Source organism: Chiloscyllium punctatum, chromosome 5 (assembly GCF_047496795.1).
Source record: "Chiloscyllium punctatum isolate Juve2018m chromosome 5, sChiPun1.3, whole genome shotgun sequence".
Taxonomy (NCBI): Eukaryota; Metazoa; Chordata; class Chondrichthyes; order Orectolobiformes; family Hemiscylliidae; genus Chiloscyllium; species Chiloscyllium punctatum.
Window position 1 is genome coordinate 10,346,275 of NC_092743.1, and position 21,211 is coordinate 10,367,485.

Below are 21,211 nucleotides of genomic sequence, written 5' to 3' on the forward strand. Positions count from 1 at the left end.
ATCTCTTTGGCCAATGGGTTATTCTTGATAAAGCATAGAATCTTCTGGCTCATATAGGCAAGTCACTAATTATACACAATTGTCTCTGAAACTTTGCAGATACAGCTTGCTCAGGAAATACACTCAAGATGTTTCTTCCATTATTCTTTGAAAAATACAAACTGGCTTCATCCTGAGCTCAACAAGAGAAGTTTTCTTTTCAGAAAAAGACAGTAATCAGCAAGGCAGTTTGTTCTTAGCAAGCTTTCCTTCAAGTCAGCTTGCTCTTATCAGGTTTACCTCCAACTGGACCAGATAAAATAAGCGCCTCTTAAAGTCATTGTTCAGCTCCAGTAGGGATTCACATCGAAACAGCTACTACCAGTCATGTCATTGATAGAAAGCTTTGTTAAAAACAAATCTCCAATGTTTACAGTGATTTTTCAATTACCTCTTTTAAAGAAACCATTCCAGTCATTTCCCAAAACTTAAAATAAATCCATTTTCTGGACTTCTTCAAAATGTAAGCACCTTCAGCAATATTTTATGTAAAGTGGCTTCCTAACAACTCCTAATGTACTCTCAACCTCTGCTGCCAGTCAAAATTTGAAGGAGCCAAACCATGCCCCTTTCACCATCCCTCGAGCAAATATCTAAATATGAAAGCACACAAAACCAATTCTAACATCAAATCAAGCCATTTGAGCATTTCAAAATCTTACATCAAAATTTCCTTCAATGCTTTGAGATTCCCAAGCCATTTATGATCTAATAATGCATGGGGCTTTGAGCTTATAAGCAGGCATGTGAAGAGTCTTATGAATTCAATTAAGTGTCAGGTCAAGTGAACAAAGCACAACCTGTCTATAACAGATTCTGCACTTACTAGTCTCAGACCAGTAGCTACAGGATTAACACATTTTTTGATACCCAAAGAGTCAGATGTTTATTACCAGTTACTAATCAACAGCTTTTAACTGGAATCCTAAAGTACGCAAATACAAAGATTGTTCAGAATACTAGCCTCAAAGGCATCTTTTAAAGAGAAGCACTTGAGAAAGGACAGCAAGAGATTGAAGCCAGATGTTCTAAACCCATATTTCAGTTGTTCTACTTTTATTCAGTGAATTTTATCTGAAAATAGTATGTCAGCAGTTAGCGCTTATCGAAACATTCAGGTTTTACATGCTCACTAAATTATAACATTTGAAGGTAAACATCTGCAAAATGCACTATACCGTTAACTAAAATTACTACATTCCACTGCTCATACCTATCACATTGTTGCATTATTGAAATTTCCTTAATAATTTCCTGCAGGTCGGACTCCACTGGCACTTGCTTTATTGCAACAACTTGGCCAGATTCTTTATGGATTGCTTTAAAAACACTGCCATAAGATCTGAAAAAAGAAAAGATGTATTTAAATAAATACCAAACAAATTACTACTTTAAAGGAATTTTTTTTAAATGCTGTACTAAGTGCATCTCCTAATTTTAACACATGAAGGAAATTCCATTTCAGCCTATTTTCTCTGGCCCTTTTGTATCATGAACAATTTCTTGTTCATCAAAATTATAGAAGATCAAGATAAAACACCCTACCTAATTTACTTGAAGTCACATTTATTAAGAATATATTACATGATGTTTATCTAAAATATTATAAAATGGTGTTATTTGTGCTGACCTGCTATATTAACAATGCACAGCAACTTAAATCTGTACAGCACCTTTAAAGTAATAAAATATCCCAAGGTAGTTTACTGGAGCCTATTACATTGTATGAAACTCAGCCATAGAAGATCATATTAAGTCACATAAGCTAAAACAAGTGAAATGTCTGAAAGGAGCAAAGTGACATCAAGAGGGACACAAAGAAAATAATCAGTAGCAAGAGTACAGTTTTCCTTCCTCAAGTCCCTCAATCTCTTCTACTCCCCTACCTCTTTTAAAGCCTTCATTACAAATTTCTCCTCTGACCAATCCTAATTCTTCAACATTTGGCTCAACAAGCATTTACTTGTAATTATGCCACAATGAAGACTAAATCTATTATCTTTAAAGGTTTAGCCGAAGAAAACCATTGCTAATCCAAGCCTGGAAATTCAACATCAACCTGATAGTTCATAGACGGTTTAAGAGAAGTGGTGAAGGGGTAGGGATATCCGAAGATGGTGAAGATTCGTGCAAATATGTTGAAGCTGACCTCATATCATAATAAAATATTGCTAAGGATATTAAAGTCTGAAATACTAAATATCAATATATATGAATCATATTTTGTTTACACATTTACTCTTTTGCCAAGACATTCCTCCTAATTTGTTTATTTGTATTAATGGTGGCTATCATATATTTACATTGTTTTAGACATGGAGATAATTTTGTCTAATCCAGCTAAGCAAGCGTTTTGTAATTTTAAAGGTCCCCTTCAGATCTTCTCTATAGAGAAAAAAAATCACTGCTGAACCATTCCTGATAGATGCATCCTCCTAATTCTGGTAACATCCTTTTAGATCTTTTCTGTACTTTCTCCAATACTTACGAACTTAATCCGTTCTAGGACCCAGTTCGCGAACCGAATCAATTTTTCCTATTGTTCGGATAGCGTAAGAATGCTCGGACATAGCAACGAACGCTGTTCACAGCGCACGCGCCAAAGACGAACTGAATGAGATCACGCAGGGCCCGAGAGCTTTTGCATTCAACAAGCACGTAGCAAAGCAGAACAAGGAAACCACGTGGTCGCACATGGGCTTTTTGCATTCGTACCTTGAATTTCATAGGGATGTTGAAGCAAGATTTTACATACAATCCTGTTAGTAAACCGATTTGTTCACGAACGGGGTCGTTCGTATGTCGAGGCGCTACTGTATATACTTCATGTTGGGTGAGAAAAAGCTTGTACTGTTAGCATATTGGAGTCCATCTTCTACATGAATTTAATATGATCTCCATTCGTTTGAATTCAGTTTGTCAAGAAGTTGCAAACACATTTATTTCTGGACGGTAAACTAAAAGGGATATAATATGCTCAGCTTTAAGAAATGACCAAGATTGTTATTTTTAAGAGTCACAGAGTCATAAAGATGTACAGCATGGAAACAGACCCTTCAGTCCAACGCATCCATGCTGAGCCAGATATCCCAACCAAACCTAGTCCCACCTGCCAACACCCGACCCATGTCCTTCTGAACCCTTCCTATTCATATACCCATCCAAATTCCTTTTAAATGTTGCAATTGTACCAGCCTGCACCACTTCCCCTAGCAGCCCATTCCATACACGCACCACCCTCTGAGAAACAGTTGCCCCTTAGGTCTCTTTTATACCTTTCTCCTCTCATCCTAAACCAATGTCCTCTAATTCTGGATGACCCTACCCCAGGGAAAAGACTTTGTCTATTTACTCTATCCATGCCCTTCATGATTTTATAAACCTCTACAAGGTCACCCCTCAGCCTTCGACGCTCCAGGGAAAACAGCCCTAGCCTATTCAACCTCTGCTCAATTCCTCCAATACTGGCAACATCCTTACAAATCTTTTCTGAACCCTTTCAAGTTTCACAACATCTTTCTGATAGGAAGGAGAGCAGAATTGCATGCAATATTCCAACAGTGGCCTAACCAATGTCCTATACAGCCACATGACCTCCCAAATCCTGTAATCAATACTCTGACCAATAAAGGAAAGCATACCAAACACCTTCTTCACTATCCTATCTACATTCAACTCTACTTTCAAGGAGCTATGAACCTGCACTCCAAGGTCTCTTTGTTCAGCAACACTCCCTAGGACCTTACCTTTAAGTGTATAGTATAAGTCCTGCTAAGATTTGCTTTCACAAAATGCAGCACCTCGCATTTATCTAAATTAAATTCCATCTGCCACTCCTCAGCCCACTGGCCCACCTGATCAAGATCCCGTTGTAATCTGAGATAACCCTCTTCGCTGTCCACTACACTTCCAATCTGCAAACTCATTAACCATACCTCCTATGTTCACATCGAAATCATTTGCATAAATGATGAAAAGTAGTGGACACAGCACCAATCCTTGTGGCACTCCACTGGTCACAGGCCTCCAAGTCTGAAAAACAACCTCCACCACCACCCTGTCTTCTACCTTCAAGCCGGTTCTGTATCCAAATGGTGAGTTCTCCCTGTACTCTGTGAGATCTAACCTTGCTAACCAGTCTCCCATGGGGAACCCTGTCGCACACCTTACTGAAGTCCATGTACATAACATCCACCGCTCTGCCGTCATCAATCTTCTTTGTTATTTGTAGTGGTTCTGTTCGCCGAGCTGGGAATTTGTGTTTCAGACGTTTCGTCCCCTGTCTAGGTGACATCCTCAGTGCTTGGGAGTCTCCTGTGAAGCGCTTCTGTGATGTTTCCCCCGGCATTTATAGTGGTTTGTACCTGCCGCTTCTGTTGTCAGTTCCAGCTGTCCGCTGCAGTAGCCGGTATATTGGGTCCAGGTCGATGTGCTTATTGATTGAATCTGTGGATGAGTGCCATGCCTCTAGGAATTCCCTGGCTGTTCTCTGTTTGGCTTGTCCTATAATAGTAGTTTTGTCCCAGTTGAACTCATGTTGCTTGTCATCTGAGTGTGTGGCTACTCAGGATAGCTGGTCATGTCGTTTCGTGGCTCGTTGGTGTTCACGGATGCGCATCGTTAGCTGTCTTCCTGTTTGTCCTATGTATTGTTTTGTGCAGTCCTTGCATGGGATTTTGTACCCTACATTGGTTTTGCTCATGCTGGGTATCGGGTCCTTCGTTCTGGTGAGTTGTTGTCTGAGAGTGGCTGTTGGTTTGTGTGCTGTTATGAGTCCTAGTGGTCGCAATAGTCTGGCTGTCAGTTCAGAAATGCTCCTGATGTATGGTAGTGTGGCTAGTCCTTTGGGTTGGGTTGTGGCATGTCCTCATTTCGTTGTCTTTCCCTTAGGCATTGGTTGATGAAATTGCGGGGTTATCCGTTTTTGGCAGGAAGCGGCAGGTACAAATCACTATAAATGCCGGAGGAAACATCACAGAAACGCTTCACAGGAGGATCCCAAGCACTGAGGATGTCACCTAGACAGGGGACGAAACGTCTGCAACACAAATTCCCAGCTTGGCAAACAGAACCACAACAACGAGCACCCGAGCTACAAATCTTCTCCCAAACTTTGAATCTTTTTTATTTCTTCTAAATACTCAATCAAGTTAGTGAGACATGATTTCCCATGCACAAAGCCATGTTGACTATCCTTAATCAGTCCTTGCCTTTCCAATTACATGTACATTCTGTCCCTCAGGATTCCGTCAAACCACTTGCCCACCACCGACATGAGGCTCAAAGGTCTATAGTTCCCTGACTTGTCCTTACCACCTTTCTTAAATAGTGATATCACATTAGCCAACCTCCAGTCTGCCAACATCTCACCTGTGACTATCCATGATATAAATATGTCAGCAAGGGGCCCAACAATCACTTCCCGAGCTTCCCACAGAGTTCTCAGGTAAACCTGGTTGGTCCAAGGGATTATTACACCTTTATGCATTTCAAGACATCCAGAATTCCTCCTCTGTAATATGTACATTTTTCAAGATGTCACCATCTATTTCCCTACTTTTTATATCTTCCATTTCTTTCTCCATGGTAAATACTGACGCAAAATACTCATTTAATATCTCCTTAACTCCTGCGGCTCCACACAAAGGCTGCCTTGCTGATCTTGGAAGGGCCCTATTCTCTCCCTCGTTACCCTTTTGTCTTTAATGTATTTGTAAAAACCCTTTCGATTCTCCTTAATTCTATTTACCGAAGCTATCTCATGTCCCCTTTTTGCCCACCTAATTTCCCTCTTAAGTGTACTCCTACTGTGTTTATACTCTTCTTAAGATTCACTTGATCTATCCTGTCTACACCGGACATATGCTTCCTTCTTTTTCTTAACCAAACCCTCAATTTCTCCAGTCATGCACCATTCCCTGCACCTACCAGCCTTTCCTTTCACCCTGACTGGAATATACTGTCTCTGGACTCACGTTATCTCATTTCTGAAGGCTTCCCATTGTCCAGCTGTCCCTTTACATGTGAACATCTGCCCCCATCAGCTTTTGGAAGTTCTTGCCTAATACCGTCAAAATTAGCCTTTCTCCAATTTAGCACTTCAACTTTTAGATCTGGTCTATCCTTTTCCATCACTATTTTATAACTAATAGAATTATGGTCGTTGGCCTGAAAGTGCTCCCTCACTGACACTTCAGTCACCCGCCCTGCCTTATTTCCCAAGAGTAAGTCAGGTTTTGCACCTTCTCTAGCAGGTACGTCCACATACTAAATCAGAAAATTTTCTTATATACACTTAACAAATTCTTCTCCATCCAAACCCTTAACACTATGGCAGTCCCAGCCTATATTTGGAAAGTTAAAATCCTATTATTCTCACAGATAACTGAAATCTCCTTATAAATCTGTTTCTCAATTTCCCTCTGACTATTTGCGAGTCTATAGTACAACCCCAATAAAGTGATCATCCCTTTCTTTTTTCTTAGTTCCACCCAAATAACTTCACTGGATGCAGTCCCAAGAATATCCTCCTTAATTATATCAGTAATGTTATCCCTTATTAAAAACACCACTCTCCTCCTCTCTTGCCCCTCTTTCTATCCTTCCCAAAGCATTTGTATCCTGTAACATTAAGCTGCCAGTCCTGTCCGTCCCTCAGCCACATTTCTGTAATTGCTATGATATCCCAGTCCCATGTTCCTAACCATGCCCTGAGTTCATCTGCCTTCCCTGTTCGGCCTCTTGTCTTGAAATAAATGCAGTTTAATTAATTAGTCCTACATTGTTCTCTGCTTTGTCTCTGCCTGCCCTGACTGTTTGACTTGCTTCTTTTATCAACTGTACCAGTCTCAGATTGATCTCTTTCCTCACCATCTCCCTGGGTCATATAATCAAGGAAGAACCCACTTTACTCACTATTGTAGATTTACAGCAAGGCTATTACTTAAAACTATTCACTTATCTATTTCTGTGCTGTGACCTCTCCCAGGCACATTCCTCCAAGATCAGTTATGAATTGTGCTGTTTCTTAAGTTTTCCTAGATGTATTCCGATATCTAGCGGTAAAGGAATTCAAACAGCAAAGGCAGTAACTGCGCAGGTTCACTGCTGTGTCAGTTAGCAGCGTGGGTTTCTTTCTCTCTCCCTCTCTCCTGCACTGACCATGTGCTGCCTATTGTCTGTCCTTCTCCCTGTTAAAAGTTCCATTGTTTTGACGTTTTTTCTCCAAAGTTCCAAAACAATCCAACGGCATATACAATAGTAGTTGCTTCTCCTGGAATTCAAGGAAATCACCCCCAAAACCTAAAATACCTCAAAAAAGGAGCAGCCTGTTACAACCAGAATTTTTTTCTGTCCTCCATCTTGGATTACCCAGAAATAGAAATTAGATTGCAAGATAATGGACCTGCACAGTTTTGTGTATTCTGAAATGCTTACTCAGACGTGTGTAATTCTGCCCAAGATTTCTGTATTTTCCCAAAGGGGTCATTTGCAGTGCATTTTAAGGTGGAGTGAAAAGGCAAGAGTATGGAGGCAGGATAGTTAGCAAGTCTGCATCTATTCTCCAACACAACAGCCAAGCACCCAACATGGTTTAAAAGGTCTGCTAAAATTCACTCTTAATGCTTCTCAAATTACTCATGCCACCTCCATTCCTCCATGTATCCTCTTCATGAATCTGTGGAATTTATTACCTCAGAGTGTGGTGGATGCTGGGCCATTGAGTAAATTTAAGGAGTAGACTCAACAATTTTTAATTAGTAATGAATTGAAGGGTGAAGGAGAGCAGGCAGGAAAATGGAGGTGAGGCTGAGATGAGATCAGGACACCTGCTTCTGTTATCAAACATAGCACCCAAACTAATGTTTTCTGGAAGCAGCTTTTTGGAAATGGGCTGTGAGTTCAAATTGCTGCTGTTAAGGTCAAACTGTGGGTTTCAGAGAGCGCTGGGCTTCGCTGAGGAGGATGAACAGCATTATGATAAGGCAAACTAAGGTCTTTGCTTCTCATTTAATCCAGTGGGGTAATAATAGCAGTTTGTGGACTAGTGTACTCCTCCTGTGAAATGTGGGAGATTAGGGAGAAGTCAAATGGTCCTTTGGGCTGCGGCATGTCCAGGACTAGCCACACTACCATACATCAGGAGCATTTCTGAACTGACAGCCAGACTACTGCGACCACTAGGACTCATAACAGCACACAAACCAACAGCCACTCTCAGACAACAACTCACCAGAACGAAGGACCCGATACCCAACATGAGCAAAACCAATGTAGGGTACAAAATCCCATGCAAGGACTGCACAAAACACTACATAGAACAAACAGGAAGACAGCTAACGATCCGTAACCATGAATACCAACTAGCCACGAAACGACACGACCAGCTATCCTTAGTAGCCACACATACAGATGACAAGCAACATGAATTCAACTGGGACAACACTACCATTATAGGGCAAGCCAAACAGTGAACAGCCAGGGAATTCCTAGAGGCATGGCACTCATCCACAGACTCTATCAACAAACACATCGACCTGGACCAAATATACCGGTCACTGCAGTGGACAGCTGGAACTGACAACTGGAAGCGGCAGAGACAGGCCACTATAAATGCCGGAGGAAACAGCACAGAAGTGCTTTACAGGAGGCTCCAAAGCACTGAGGATGTCACCTAGACAGGGGACGAAACGTTTGCAAGACAAATTCCCAGCTCGGCGAACAGAACCACAACAGAAGTTCAGTCAGATAATGGCCCCCAGGAGGGGCAGGCAGGCAGTGTAAGAATTCCCGATAGCTATTCCTCCCTCAAAGAACTATACTATTTTTAATTTGTTGGGAAGAGGAATTACCTGTCAGAAGAAAGCAACAGCAGAAGCCAAAATCAGTGACAGCATGATTGGCTCTGTTGTGCAGGAGGGAGAGTTAAAGTGTAGGCGAGCATTAGTAATAGAGGACTGTATACCCAGAGGCACAGATAGGTGTTTCTGTGACCACAATCAAGAATCCAGGATGTGTTGCCTCCTTAGTGCCAAGGTCAAAGATGTCTCTTAGCAAGCATCGGACATCCTAAAAGAAGTGGGTGAGCAGCCAGAGTTTTGATTCAAATTGGCAGTAACGACATATGCAGGAAGGGAGATGAGATCCTTCAAAGGGAATTTAGGGAGTTAGGTAGGAAGTTGAAAAACTGGACCTCCGGGTTGTAATCACGAGATTAGTTCCTGTGCCTTATACTAGTGAGACCAGAGAAAGGAAGATAATATACCGCAAGAGCGATGGCTTCACATATCTGGATCACTGGGATCTCTTCCAGAGCCAAGAGGACCTGCACATGAAGGACAGGTTGCACCTAAATTTGAGGGCGACCTTGCAGGAGATTTCCAAGTGCCACTCAGGAGAGTTTAAACAAGTGTAGCAGTCGGGTGGGAACCAAAGCAATAGGTCAACATATGGAGTGTTTGAGGAGAAGTAAAGGGCAGCACGGTGGCTCAGTGGTTAGCACTGCTGCCTCACAGCGCCAGAGACCCAGGTTCAATTCCCGCCTCAGGCAACGGTCTGTGTGGAGTTTGCACATTCTCCCCATGTCTGCATGGGCTTCCTCCGGGTTCTCCGGTTTCCTCCCACTGTTCAAAAATGTGCAGGTTATGTGAATTGGCCATGCTAAACTGCCCGTAGCGTTAGGTTAAGGAGCAAATGTAGGGGAATGGGTCTGGGTGGGTTGCTCTTCGGAGGGTTGGTGTGGACTTGTTGGGCCGAAGGGCCTGTTTCCACACTGTAAGTAATCGAATCTAATCTAAACATAAAATAAGTCTAATAGGAAGAATGGGCAGGGCAAGGTTAATGCACATGACAGGACAGGTAGGAAATTGAAAAACTGGACTTCCGGGTTGTAATCAGGGGATTACTTCCTGTGCCTTGTACTAGTGAGACCAGAAAAAGGAAGATAATATAGTTGAATGTATGTAGTCTGAAGTATATTTATGCAAAAAGTATAACAAATAGGGCAATAAGGTTACAGAATGGATTAGTGCGGGGAATTACAACATTGTAACCATTAAAGAAACTTGATTGAGAGAAGGGCCAGACTAGCAGCACAACATTCCAGCATTAAAATGTTTCAGGTGTGATAGAGAAGGGGGGGGGGGTGAGAGTTGCATGACTGATTAAGGAAAATGTCACAGTTGCACTCAGAGAGAAGGACATCTTGGAGGCTCATCCAGCTAGGCCATACAGGAAGAACTCAACAATGAGAAAGGAATTTCATCATGATGGGGTTAAACTACAGGTCTCCAACACAAATTGAAGATTGAGAAACAGATATTTCAGCAGATTGTGGAAAGACAACAGAGTTGTGTAGTGGATGATTTTAGCTTTTCCAATATTGACTGGGACTCCTTTTGTGCCAGGGCCTGGATATGGCAGAATTTGTCAGTTGATTCCAGGAGAATTTCTAAAAGCAATCAATACACAGGCAAATAATCACAAAAGACTAGCAAAGAACCAGTGTTGTTCCTTTGTTTAAGAGGGGCAACAGGAACGATCCAGGAAATTATGGGCCGGTGACCTTTACATTAGTAATAGGGAAATTACTATCAGAGTTCTTAGGAACGGGACTTAACCGCATTTGGAAAAGAATGGACTTTTTAGAGATAGTCAGCATGCCTCTTTGAAGGGGAAGTTTTGTCTCAGAAATTTGATTGAATTGTTTTTAAGGAAGTGATGAAGATGATTGATGAGACTATCTATATGGACTTCACTAGAGCATTTGACAAGTTCCCTCACACGAGATCCACAGTGAGTTGGTAAGTGGGATACAAAACTTGGTTGGTCATAGAAGAGAAAGAGTAGTTGTGGAAGGATGTTTTTCTGACTAGGGGTCTGTGACCAGTGGTGCCCACAAGTATCAAAGCTGGGAGCTCTACTGTTTGTAACTTATATAAAATGATTTGGATGAAAATATAGGTGCTTTGATTAGTAAGTTTGCAGACGAAACAAAAATTGGTGGAGTGCGGCTCGTGAGGAAGGTTATCAAAGGTTACAGCAGGATATCGATCAATTGGAATGCTGGGTTGAGAAATCTAGACTAGTGTGAGATGATGCAGTTTGGGAGGTCAAATGCAAGGGTAAGGTATACAGTAAATGGCACGATCCTTAAGAGCACTGACATTTAGAAGAGTCTTGGTGTGCAAGTCCATAGCTCCCTGAATGTGGAAAAACAAGTTGCTAAGGTAGTAAAGAAGGTAGGAGAAAGTGAGGACTGCAGATGCTGGAGACCAGAGTTGAAAAGTGTGGTGCTGGAAAAGCGCAGCAGGCCAGGCAGCATCCGAGGAGCAGGAGAATCAATGTTTCGGGCATAAGCCCTCTTTCAGGAAAGAGCCTGGTGCGCCAAGCGGGCTGAGATAAAAGGTGGGGGGGTGATGGAATTTGGGGGAGGGGCGCTGGGAATACGATAGGTGGAAGGAGGTGAGGGTGTGGGTGATAGGCTGGAGAGGGGGTGGGGCAGAGAGGTCGGGAAGAAGATTGCAGGTCAAGAGGGCAGTGCTGAATCCGGGTGTTGGGACTGAGATAAGGTGGGGGGAGGGGAGGGCAGTGGTGCCAGAATCAATCAACAGAATCAAAAAATAAATAGATATATTTCTGATAAAAAGCGGGATAAAGGGCTATGGGGACCAGGCAAGAAAGTGGAGTTGAGACCAGGATAAAATCAGCCATAATCAGGTTAAATGGCAGAGGAGGCTCAAAGGGTTGAACTGCCAACTCTCACTTCTAGTTCCTATGTTCCTATAGACAAAGGCAGACAGGATTTCTTTTCTGTACAATTTTAATGCATCGCAGCATTTTTGATAATTGGAAAAGTAATGCAATGCATCAGAATTATATGGTAATTGTCAAGGCAAGAGACAAACTACCTGTGCCTTATGATGAATCACTGCATTAAAAACAGATCCATGTTACAATTTGGCATCTAATGCTGACATTTGACAGTCTTAAGACAATTTATAGTGAATCTTTCAAAATATCCCCCACTTCTCAAACAGGTTTCCTGTTGTGGTCACAAATTCTCTAATTCCTCTTTGGCTTACAAAATCCACACCAGTGCACAAAAGTAGTGTGTGGGAGAAAATGTGATTTTCCTATTGTCCTCACAATAGAAACCCAACCTCAGAAGAGGTATGAGTGAGTTTGCACCCAAGGTCTTCCCAACCCACCAATGACCACAAAAATAAATGGCATGGAGTCAGAAAAATAGAAAACATAAGTTCAGCAGCACACATCCTATATCACACCTCCACTGGAGAAGAAAAGTTCATAAGAAAAGGGAGAATAAAATATGCACACAATCTTCCAAATACAAGTCTATAAAATCTTCTATTGGTATATAAAAATAAAACATTTAGCTAAGTTGAATTGAATCTGGTACAGAGAGTCAGGACAATTTATAATGGGGAATAGAGAAATGGGAGCAAATCTAAATGATAATCTCGTGAATGTTTTCACTGAGGAAATTACAATAAATCTCCCAGAATTAGAGATTGAAAGGACAAGGGACAATGAGGAATTGAAAAAATCAATATTACAAAGAAGGTTGTACTGGAGTCATTAATGGGGCTGAAAGTTCCTGGGACCTGATATTCTATATCCTAGAGTGTTAAAGAAGGTAATGACAAAGATGGTTAGTGTACTGATGATCATGTTTCAAAATACTGTAGATTCTGAAAATTGGAAATTGGAAGCTATCAAATGTCACCCTAATACTTAAGCAAGGAGTGAGAAAGAAATCAGGGAACTACAGATCTGGCAATCTTACATCAGTAGGAGTAAAATGCTAAAATCTATTATAAAGGATATGATAAATAGATACTGTATAATAATGATCTGATTGGACACAGTCAGCATGGAATTGCAAATGGTAAATCGTGTTTGATGACCTTGGGGTTTTTTGAGGATTTACCAACAAAATTGATAAAGGGGAGATGAGAGACTTAGTAGATTTGGATTTTCAGATAAGATCCCCAACAAGAGGTTGGATTGCAAAATTAAAAAGCATGGGATAGAAGATTATATGCTGGCATGGTTTAAGATTGGCTAGCAGAAAGAAAACAGAGAATAGAAATAAATGGGTCATTCTTTTGTTGGCAGGCTGTGATGAATAGGGTATCAAAAGGATCAGTACTTAGCCACAGCTGTTCACAATGTACAGTAAATGATTTGACTGTGGAGACTAAATGTAATATTATGAGGAAGACATAAAGCAGCTTCAGAAGGATTTCTACAAGGTTAGTAAATAGGAAAAACCAATCCAGATGAAATATATGGAAAAATGTGAGGTTATCCACTTTGGTAGAAGAAACAGGTGTGTAGAGTATTTCTTAAGTGGTAAGAGGTTTGAAACTAAAGGTAGATAAAGAGACGTGGGTGTCCTTGTCAACAAGTCACTGAGAGCAAACATGTCGGTACATCAAGCTATTAGGAAGGATACTGAAATGTTAGCCTTTATCGCAAGAGGATTTGAGTATAACAGTAATGAAGTCTTGCTTCAATTGTACAGAAATTTGGTTAGACCACACCTGTGTGCTATTTTGATCGGATATTGTCAGAGATGAACTGTAACAGCAGGCTTTTGCCTGGGATGGTAATATAAGGAGAGATTGGGCAAGTGAGGCTTGTATTCTTTACAGTTTCAAAGAATGAGATGTGATCTCATTGAAATGTACGTAATACTTAAAGAGAAATAGAGAGTAGATGCAGGTAAGAGGTTTCCCGTGTTTGGGTAATTTAGAACCATTAAGGTGTGAATCTGAAATTCTCTACCCCAGTGAGCTGTGGAAACTCAGATTTTTGAGTATATTTCAAGTAGAAATAAACATATTTCTGATTACAAATGGTTTGGGTTCAAGACATTGAAGTATTCATCAACCACGATCATCTTAAATAACAGAGCATGCTTGATGTTCCTATGCTCCTATTCCTCTTTTCCAGCCCAATACCACTAACCTGTTCTATGCATTACAGTGTATACAAATGAGCTCACAGGAAATACTGACGTAAAGTTCCATTAACAAACTCAATGTTTAAAATTTACAAATTGAACCATTTCAAAGCTGTGTAATGATTCCAGCTTAGTATGGTAGCAAGAGAAGGATCCTGCTGATTAAAGAAGCCAGTTCAACAATTGCACCACTTACCCTTCACCGAGTTTTTCCAATACATCAAAAACCTCTTCAGGCTGCTTAGTAAGGCTGTCTTCACTCAGCTTTTTCAACTTGCTAAATTAATGAAAAAGAAATTGAAAAACATAAGAAAACATGAATCAGAAAAGGTATTCATTGCATTGAGTCTGATTCAATCCATTAACATACACAATTAACTCTACTTAAATCACTGAACTGTTCTGAAAATGGTGTGAAACTTTCTCCTTCCTCAAAAGTCAGGTTCATAATACCACAACCAAAAACAATTTTTAAACACAGTATTTGATTATTATTCCCTATTGGATCTATTCATGACTAACTTACATTTGTGGCCCTAGTTCTGGTCTTCCCAGCAAGTGGAAGCAATTTTCCTAGATATATCCCAAAACAAGTTACTTACCAGTAGAGTCATACAGATGTACAGGATGGAAACAGTCCCTTCCTGACCAGATATCCTAACCTAATCTAGTCCCATTTGCCAGCACTTGGCCCATATCCCTCTAAACCCTTCCTATTCATACACCCACCAAGTTGCCTTTTAAATGTTGGAATTGTACCAGCCTCCACCACTTCCTCTGGTAGCTCATCCCATACACACATTACCATCTGTGTGCAAACATTGCCCCTTAAGTCTCTTTTAAATCTTTTTCCTCTCACCTTAAACCTATGCCCTCTAGTTCTGGACTCCCCCACCCTGGGGGAAAAGACCTCATCTATTTACCTTATCTATGCCCCTCATGATTTTATAAATCTCTGTAAGGTCATCCCTCAGCCTCCGTGCTCCAGGGTAAACAGCACAAGCTTATTCAGCTTCTCCCTATAGTTCTTTCTTAAATCTATCTTTGTAAATCTTTTCTGAACCCCTTCAATTTTCACAACATCCTTCCTATAGGAGGGAGGGAGACCAGATTTGCACACAATATTCCAAAAGTGGCCTAACCAATGTCCTATACAGCCACAATATGACCTCCCAATTCTTATATCTGATGCTCTGACCAGTAGAGGAAAGCACTCTAAACGCCTTCTTCACTATCCTATCTGCAACCACTTTAAGGAACTATGAACCTGCAGTCCAAGGCCTGTTTGTTTAGCAACACTCCCCTGGACTTTACCATTAAGTGTAAATCCTGCCCTGATTTGCCTTTCCAAAACACAACACCTCACAGTTATCTAAATTAAACTCTATTTGCCACTCCTCGGCCCATTGGCCCATCTGATCAAGAACCCATTGTACTCTGAGGTAACGTTTTTCGCCTTCAACTTCACATAATCCCTCACCAACATTCCTCCCCCCTCACACAGAAGGTGAAAGTATAATCTGCAACTTATTTGTATATTTCTTGCATCACTGCCATGACTACCCAGAATCACAGCCTATCATACGCAATATTTGCAAACCCCATTTCTTTTGTAGTTCTTTGTATTTTTGAACTAGCAAATAACTTCACACAAGTTTTGTTTATCTGGCAGGCATGTGACATAACAAGGACATAATTGGCACACGACAATTCTTGCAAGCTCCTTCCCTTAATTAATTATTTTCCTGTTGATCATTGTTTTAACTAGTTACTAGGAGAAAGTGAGGACTGCAGATGCTGGAGATCAGAGCTGAAAATGTGTTGCTGAAAAAGCGCAACAGGTCAGGCAGCATCCAAGGAACAGGAGAATTGACGTTTCGGGTATGAGCCCTTCTTCAGGAATGAGGAAAGTGTGCCAAGCAGGCTAAGATAAAAGGTAGGGAGGAGGGACTTGGGGGAGGGGCGTTGGAAATGCATTTCCCAAGTCCCTCCTCCCTACCTTTTATCTTAGCCTGCTTGGCACATTTTCCTCATTCCTGAAGAAGGGCTCATGCCCGAAACATCGATTCTCCTGCTCCTTGGATGCTGTTTAACTAGTTACTGTCAGTTTTAGCTTTCAGTGAAACCAGATAATTTCTATTAGGCACATCCTTCGTAAGAATTCCAACAGTAGTTTTTGATCAAACATCATGCAAAATCTTGAGGAGTTACAGGGACGGGTATCAAAACACAGATTATTCAGGACTGAGGTCAATTAGTCAGACAAAAAGAACTCTTCTGCAGTTCATCAATAAATTTAAACTACTCTAGGAAACACCCATCGCAGTGATTGATATTCAAGAATACCTACTTCCTATTTGAGGTGGTGATCTTCACACTAACCAGAAACAGGTCCAACCCTCACTACAAGGAATTCAGTGCTCATTTTTTCATTATACAAGCTGGAAGCCTGTTTTAGAAGTCTACTACTCTATTATTTTAACGTGACATCTAATGTACTTCAGCTATTATCTAAAGTTTAAGAGGGCCACTGGCCCTCCTTTCTAGTTCCTCTATAACCAAATTATCCACCTTTCTTCACAACCCTAAACTGAGAAGAAAGATAGAAGCAATATTTTATCTCAAAAGAGTGCAAGAGTTTTAAATTCTATACCCCAAACAGCACTGATTGCTGAGTTGTTTCATATATTTAAGAGTGAGGTTGATAAAATTATGGAAGTCAAAGGATAAGGGCATCAAGAGGGGGATGAAGGATGGTTTGGGGGAGAATGGAGTTGACATCCAATATAATCATACTAAAAGATGAAGAAGGGGGTTAAGGCCAAAAACTGTGTTTGTTCTCTCACAAATTATTCTACAAATACATCCTGTTCACTTATATGTACAGTTCCACATATTTTTCATTTATCTGTCAAAGATTGTTTTATTGGTAATACTGTTCATAAGATAAATGTTGCTAAGGAGAGTTGCTGAAATGTCAACTACTCAAACAACATTAGGAAATTTGGAGAGTTAAATGAAATTTTGTGTTATCACATCTTTAAAGAGACTTCCAATTACTTCCTTAGTAAAAGCACTGAATTGCCAGTTTAGGTTATATCCTGAATTCCTGGAAAGATTTGGGAAACAAGAATATTACTGCAGAGCTTGTTTTACAATTGAAGGAAAAAAAAATCTGTTCAACTGGTTTGCAGTAGGGTTCACATATGCATTAGTGGCATTCTGAAACTATTCCCAAACAAGATGAGCTTTTAAATCAATTGAAATTTTCTCACCAGAGACTGAAAGATTTTCTTTACATAAGGAAATTGAGGAATATGCATCAAAACTCTGTATAGATAATTCAGTTATTAATTGTTCACATTATCAACAAATGGCATTATGGCAACAGTTTATAATGCTGGGTTGGGACTCGGGGACCAATTCAGTTTTGGTCCCATTTACACATTTTTAAAAAGGTTAGAACCTAGAACATTACAGCACAGGAGCAAGCCTTTTGGCCCATGATGTTGTGTCAAACATGACACCAAATTCAACTAATCCCGTTTGGTCCATATCCCTCCATTCTTTGTATATTCATGTGCTTACCTAAATGCGCCTATTGTATCTGCCTCCACTACCACCCCTGGCAGCATTTTCTACATACCTAACATTCTCTGTGTAAAAAACCTACCCCTCACATCTCTTTTGAACTTTCCCCTCTCACCTTAAATGCATGCTCCCTAGTTTTAGACATTTCAACTTTAGGAAAAAGATTCTGGCTGTCAATCCTATATATGTATCTCAATTTTCCAGACTTCTATCACTTATCCCCTCTGCCTTCACCGTTCCAGAGAAAATTTTTCCAGCCTCTCCTTATAGCTTAGCATCTTGGTAGATGTCTTCTGCACCCTCTGCAAAGCCTCCACATCCTTCCAGTAACATGGCAACCAGAAATGTATGCAATACTCGAAATGTATCCAATCAAAGTCTTATAAGGCTGCATCATGACATCCTGAATCTTATACTCAGTTCTCTGACCAATAAAAGCAAGCATGCCATACACCTTCTTTACCACCCTTTCTACTTGCAAGGCCACTTTCAGAGAGCTATAGACTTGAACCCCAAGATCCCTCTGTACATCAATACTGATCAGGCTCCTGCGATGAACTATATACATTCCTTTACATTTCATCTCCCAAAGTACAGCACCTCACACTTTCACAGATTAAACTCCATCTGCCATTTCTCCAACCAAATCTGTGACTAATTTTTTCCATTGTATCCTTTGACCATCTTCTACACTATCCACAGCTCCACCAATCTCTGTACTGTCTGCAAACTTACAAACCCACCCACCTACATTTTCCTCTAAGTCATTTGTATGTATATCACAAACTGCAGAACACCACAAGTCACGGACCTTCAGCCTGAAAATCACCCTTCCACAATCAACTTCTGCCTTCTATGGGCAAGCCCATTTTGAATCCATGCGGCTATGGATCCCATGCATCTTAATCTTCGGGATGAGCCTTACACAAGGGGACCTTGTCGAAAGTCTTGCTAAAATCCATGTAGATAGCATCTACTACTCTACCCTCATCGATCACCTTTGTCTCATCGTCAAAAAATTAAATCAAGTTAATGAGACATCACCTGCCCTGAACAAAGCCATGCTGACTGTCCCTAATTAGGCTATGCTTTTCCAAATGCATATTATAGAGTCATAGGGATGCACATCACGAAAACAGACAAATGCTGACCAGATATCCCAACTTAATCTAGTCCCATTTGCCAGCAGTGGGCCCATATCCCTCTGAACACTTCCGGTTTATATATCCACCTAGATGCCTTTTAAATGTTGCAATTGTACTAGCCTCCACCACTTCCTCTGACTGCTCATTCCATACCCGCACCACCCTCTGTGTGAAAAACTTGCCCCTTAGTTTTCTTTTATATCTTCCCCCTCTCAACCTAAACTTATGCCTTCTAGTTCTGGATTCCCCAACCCCAAGAAAAAGACTTTGTCTATTTATGCTACCCCATGCCCCTCACGATTTTATAAACCTCTAAAAGGTCACCCCTCAGTCTCCAACACTCCAGGGAAAACAGCCCCAGCCTATACGGTCACTCCCTATAGCTCAAACCCTCCAACCCTGGCAATATCCTTGTAAACCCTTTCAAGTTTCACAACATCCTCCCAATAGGAAGGAGACCAGAATTGCACGCAATATTCCAAAAGTGGTCTAACTAACATCCTGTGCAGTCACAACATGACCTCCCTCCACTCAACACTCTGACCAATAAAGGTAAGCATACCAAATGCCTTCTTCACTATCCTATCTACCTCCAACTCAACTTTCAAAGAGCTATGAACCTGCACTCCAAGGTCTCTTTGTTCAGCAACACGCCCTTAGACCTGACCATTAAGTGTAGAAGTCCTGCTAAGATTTGCTTTCCCAAAAATGCAACACCCCACATTTATCTAAATTAAACTCCATCTGCCACTCCTCAGCTCATTGGCTCATCTGATCAAAATCCCACTGTAATCTGAAGTAACCTTCTTCGCTGTCCACTACACCTCCAATTTTGGTGTCATCTGCAAATTTACTAACTATATCTACTATGTTCACATCCAAATCGTTTTATATAAATGATGAAAAGTAGTGGACCCAGTCTGAAACGCAACTCTCCACCTCCACCCTCTGTCTTCTATCTTCGAGCCAATTCTGTATCCAAATGGCTAGGTCACTGTCTATTCCATGAGATCTAACCTTGCTAACCAGTCTCCCATGGGAAACTTTGTCGAATGCCTTACTGAAGTCCATAATAATCACATCCACCACTCTGCCATCATCAAACATCTTTGTTACTTCTTCAAAAAACTCAATCAATTTTTTGAGACATGATTTCCCATGCACAAAACCATGCTGACTATCCCTAATCAGTCCTTTCCTTCCCAAACACGTGTAAATCCTGTCCCTCAGGCCAGCAGGCTCACCGGTCTATAGTTCCCTGGCTTATCCTTACCACCTTTCTTAAATACTGGTACCACATGAGCCAACCTCCAGTCTTCCAGCACCTCACCTGTGACTATCGATGATACAAATATCTCAGTAAAGGGCCCATTATTAAATCAATCCCTAAGAATTCTCTCCAATTGTTTCCCAGCCACTGACGTGAGACTCAACAGTCTAGTTTCCTGGATTGTCCCTATTTCCTTTTGTTGACAGAGGACCAACATGAGCTACTCCCCAGTCTGGGACCTGTCCAGTGGCTAACGAGGATACAAAGATCTTGGTCAAAGCCCCAGCAATCTCCTCTTTGCTTCTCTTAAAAATTTGGTATAGATACCATTGGCCCTGGTGACGTATCCATCTTAATGCTCTTCAGGATATCCAAAACCACCTCTTTCTTGATCTCAAAATGCCGTAGCATATTAGCTCCGCACAAATCTCATATCCTCCATATCCTTCTCTTCATTTAGGATCTCACTCACATTCTCTGCATCCCCTTTATCCTTGAGTGAACCAACTTTCACCTTAGTTATCCTCTTGTTTTTTAAGTATGTTTAGAATGCCTTGGGATTCTCTTTAACCCTACTTGCCAAGTTCATTTCATGGCCACTTCTTGCTTCCCTAATTCTTTGCTTGAGTCCTTTTCTGCTTCCTTTATATTCCTCATAGGCCCTAATGATTTTAGCTTCCTAAACCTTACAAAGATTTTTTTTCCCCTTTTGACTAAATTCACAACTTCCCTCATTATCCAAGGGTCCCCTACCCTCCCATCCTTGTCCTTCCCCCTTAATGGAACATGCCAGTCCTGAATTCTCATCAGCAGGTCTTTGAACAATTCATGCTGTCTCAAAAGTGGACTTATCTGATAATAGGAATTAAAACTCCCTAGCTCCTCCTAATACTGACATAATTTGCCCTCCCCCAATTTAGTACTTTGCCACAAGGACCTGACTTATCCTTATTCGTAGCTATCTTAAAGCATAAGCAGTTGTGATCACTGTTTCCAAAATGCTCTCCCACGGAAAGATCAGTCAACTGGCCGGACTCATTAGCCAGTACAATCTCCAGCCTACAATCTAGGCACCTCCTCTATTTCGACTGTCCGCATACTATTTCAAGAAACCCTCTTGGATGTTTTTAACAAATTCTACCCTGACTAAGCATCTTGTTCTAAGGGAGTCCCAGT

General features: G+C 41.0%; 1 protein-coding gene across 3 annotated transcripts in view; it reads right to left on the reverse strand.

The window, feature by feature from the left end:
• The window catches only part of stk3 (serine/threonine kinase 3 (STE20 homolog, yeast)), a 423,830-nt gene that overhangs the window by 320,593 nt on the left and 82,026 nt on the right, over positions 1-21,211 (reverse strand). For 2 of the 3 annotated variants that reach the window (XM_072569765.1, XM_072569763.1), the window contains exons 2-3: positions 14,226-14,306; positions 1,253-1,381 (exon numbers count right to left, since the gene is read on the reverse strand). In XM_072569765.1, the coding sequence (XP_072425866.1) occupies positions 1,253-1,381; positions 14,226-14,306 (210 nt within the window). The remainder of the gene's footprint in view (positions 1-1,252; positions 1,382-14,225; positions 14,307-21,211) is intronic. The other variant, XM_072569764.1, reaches the window with a different exon arrangement.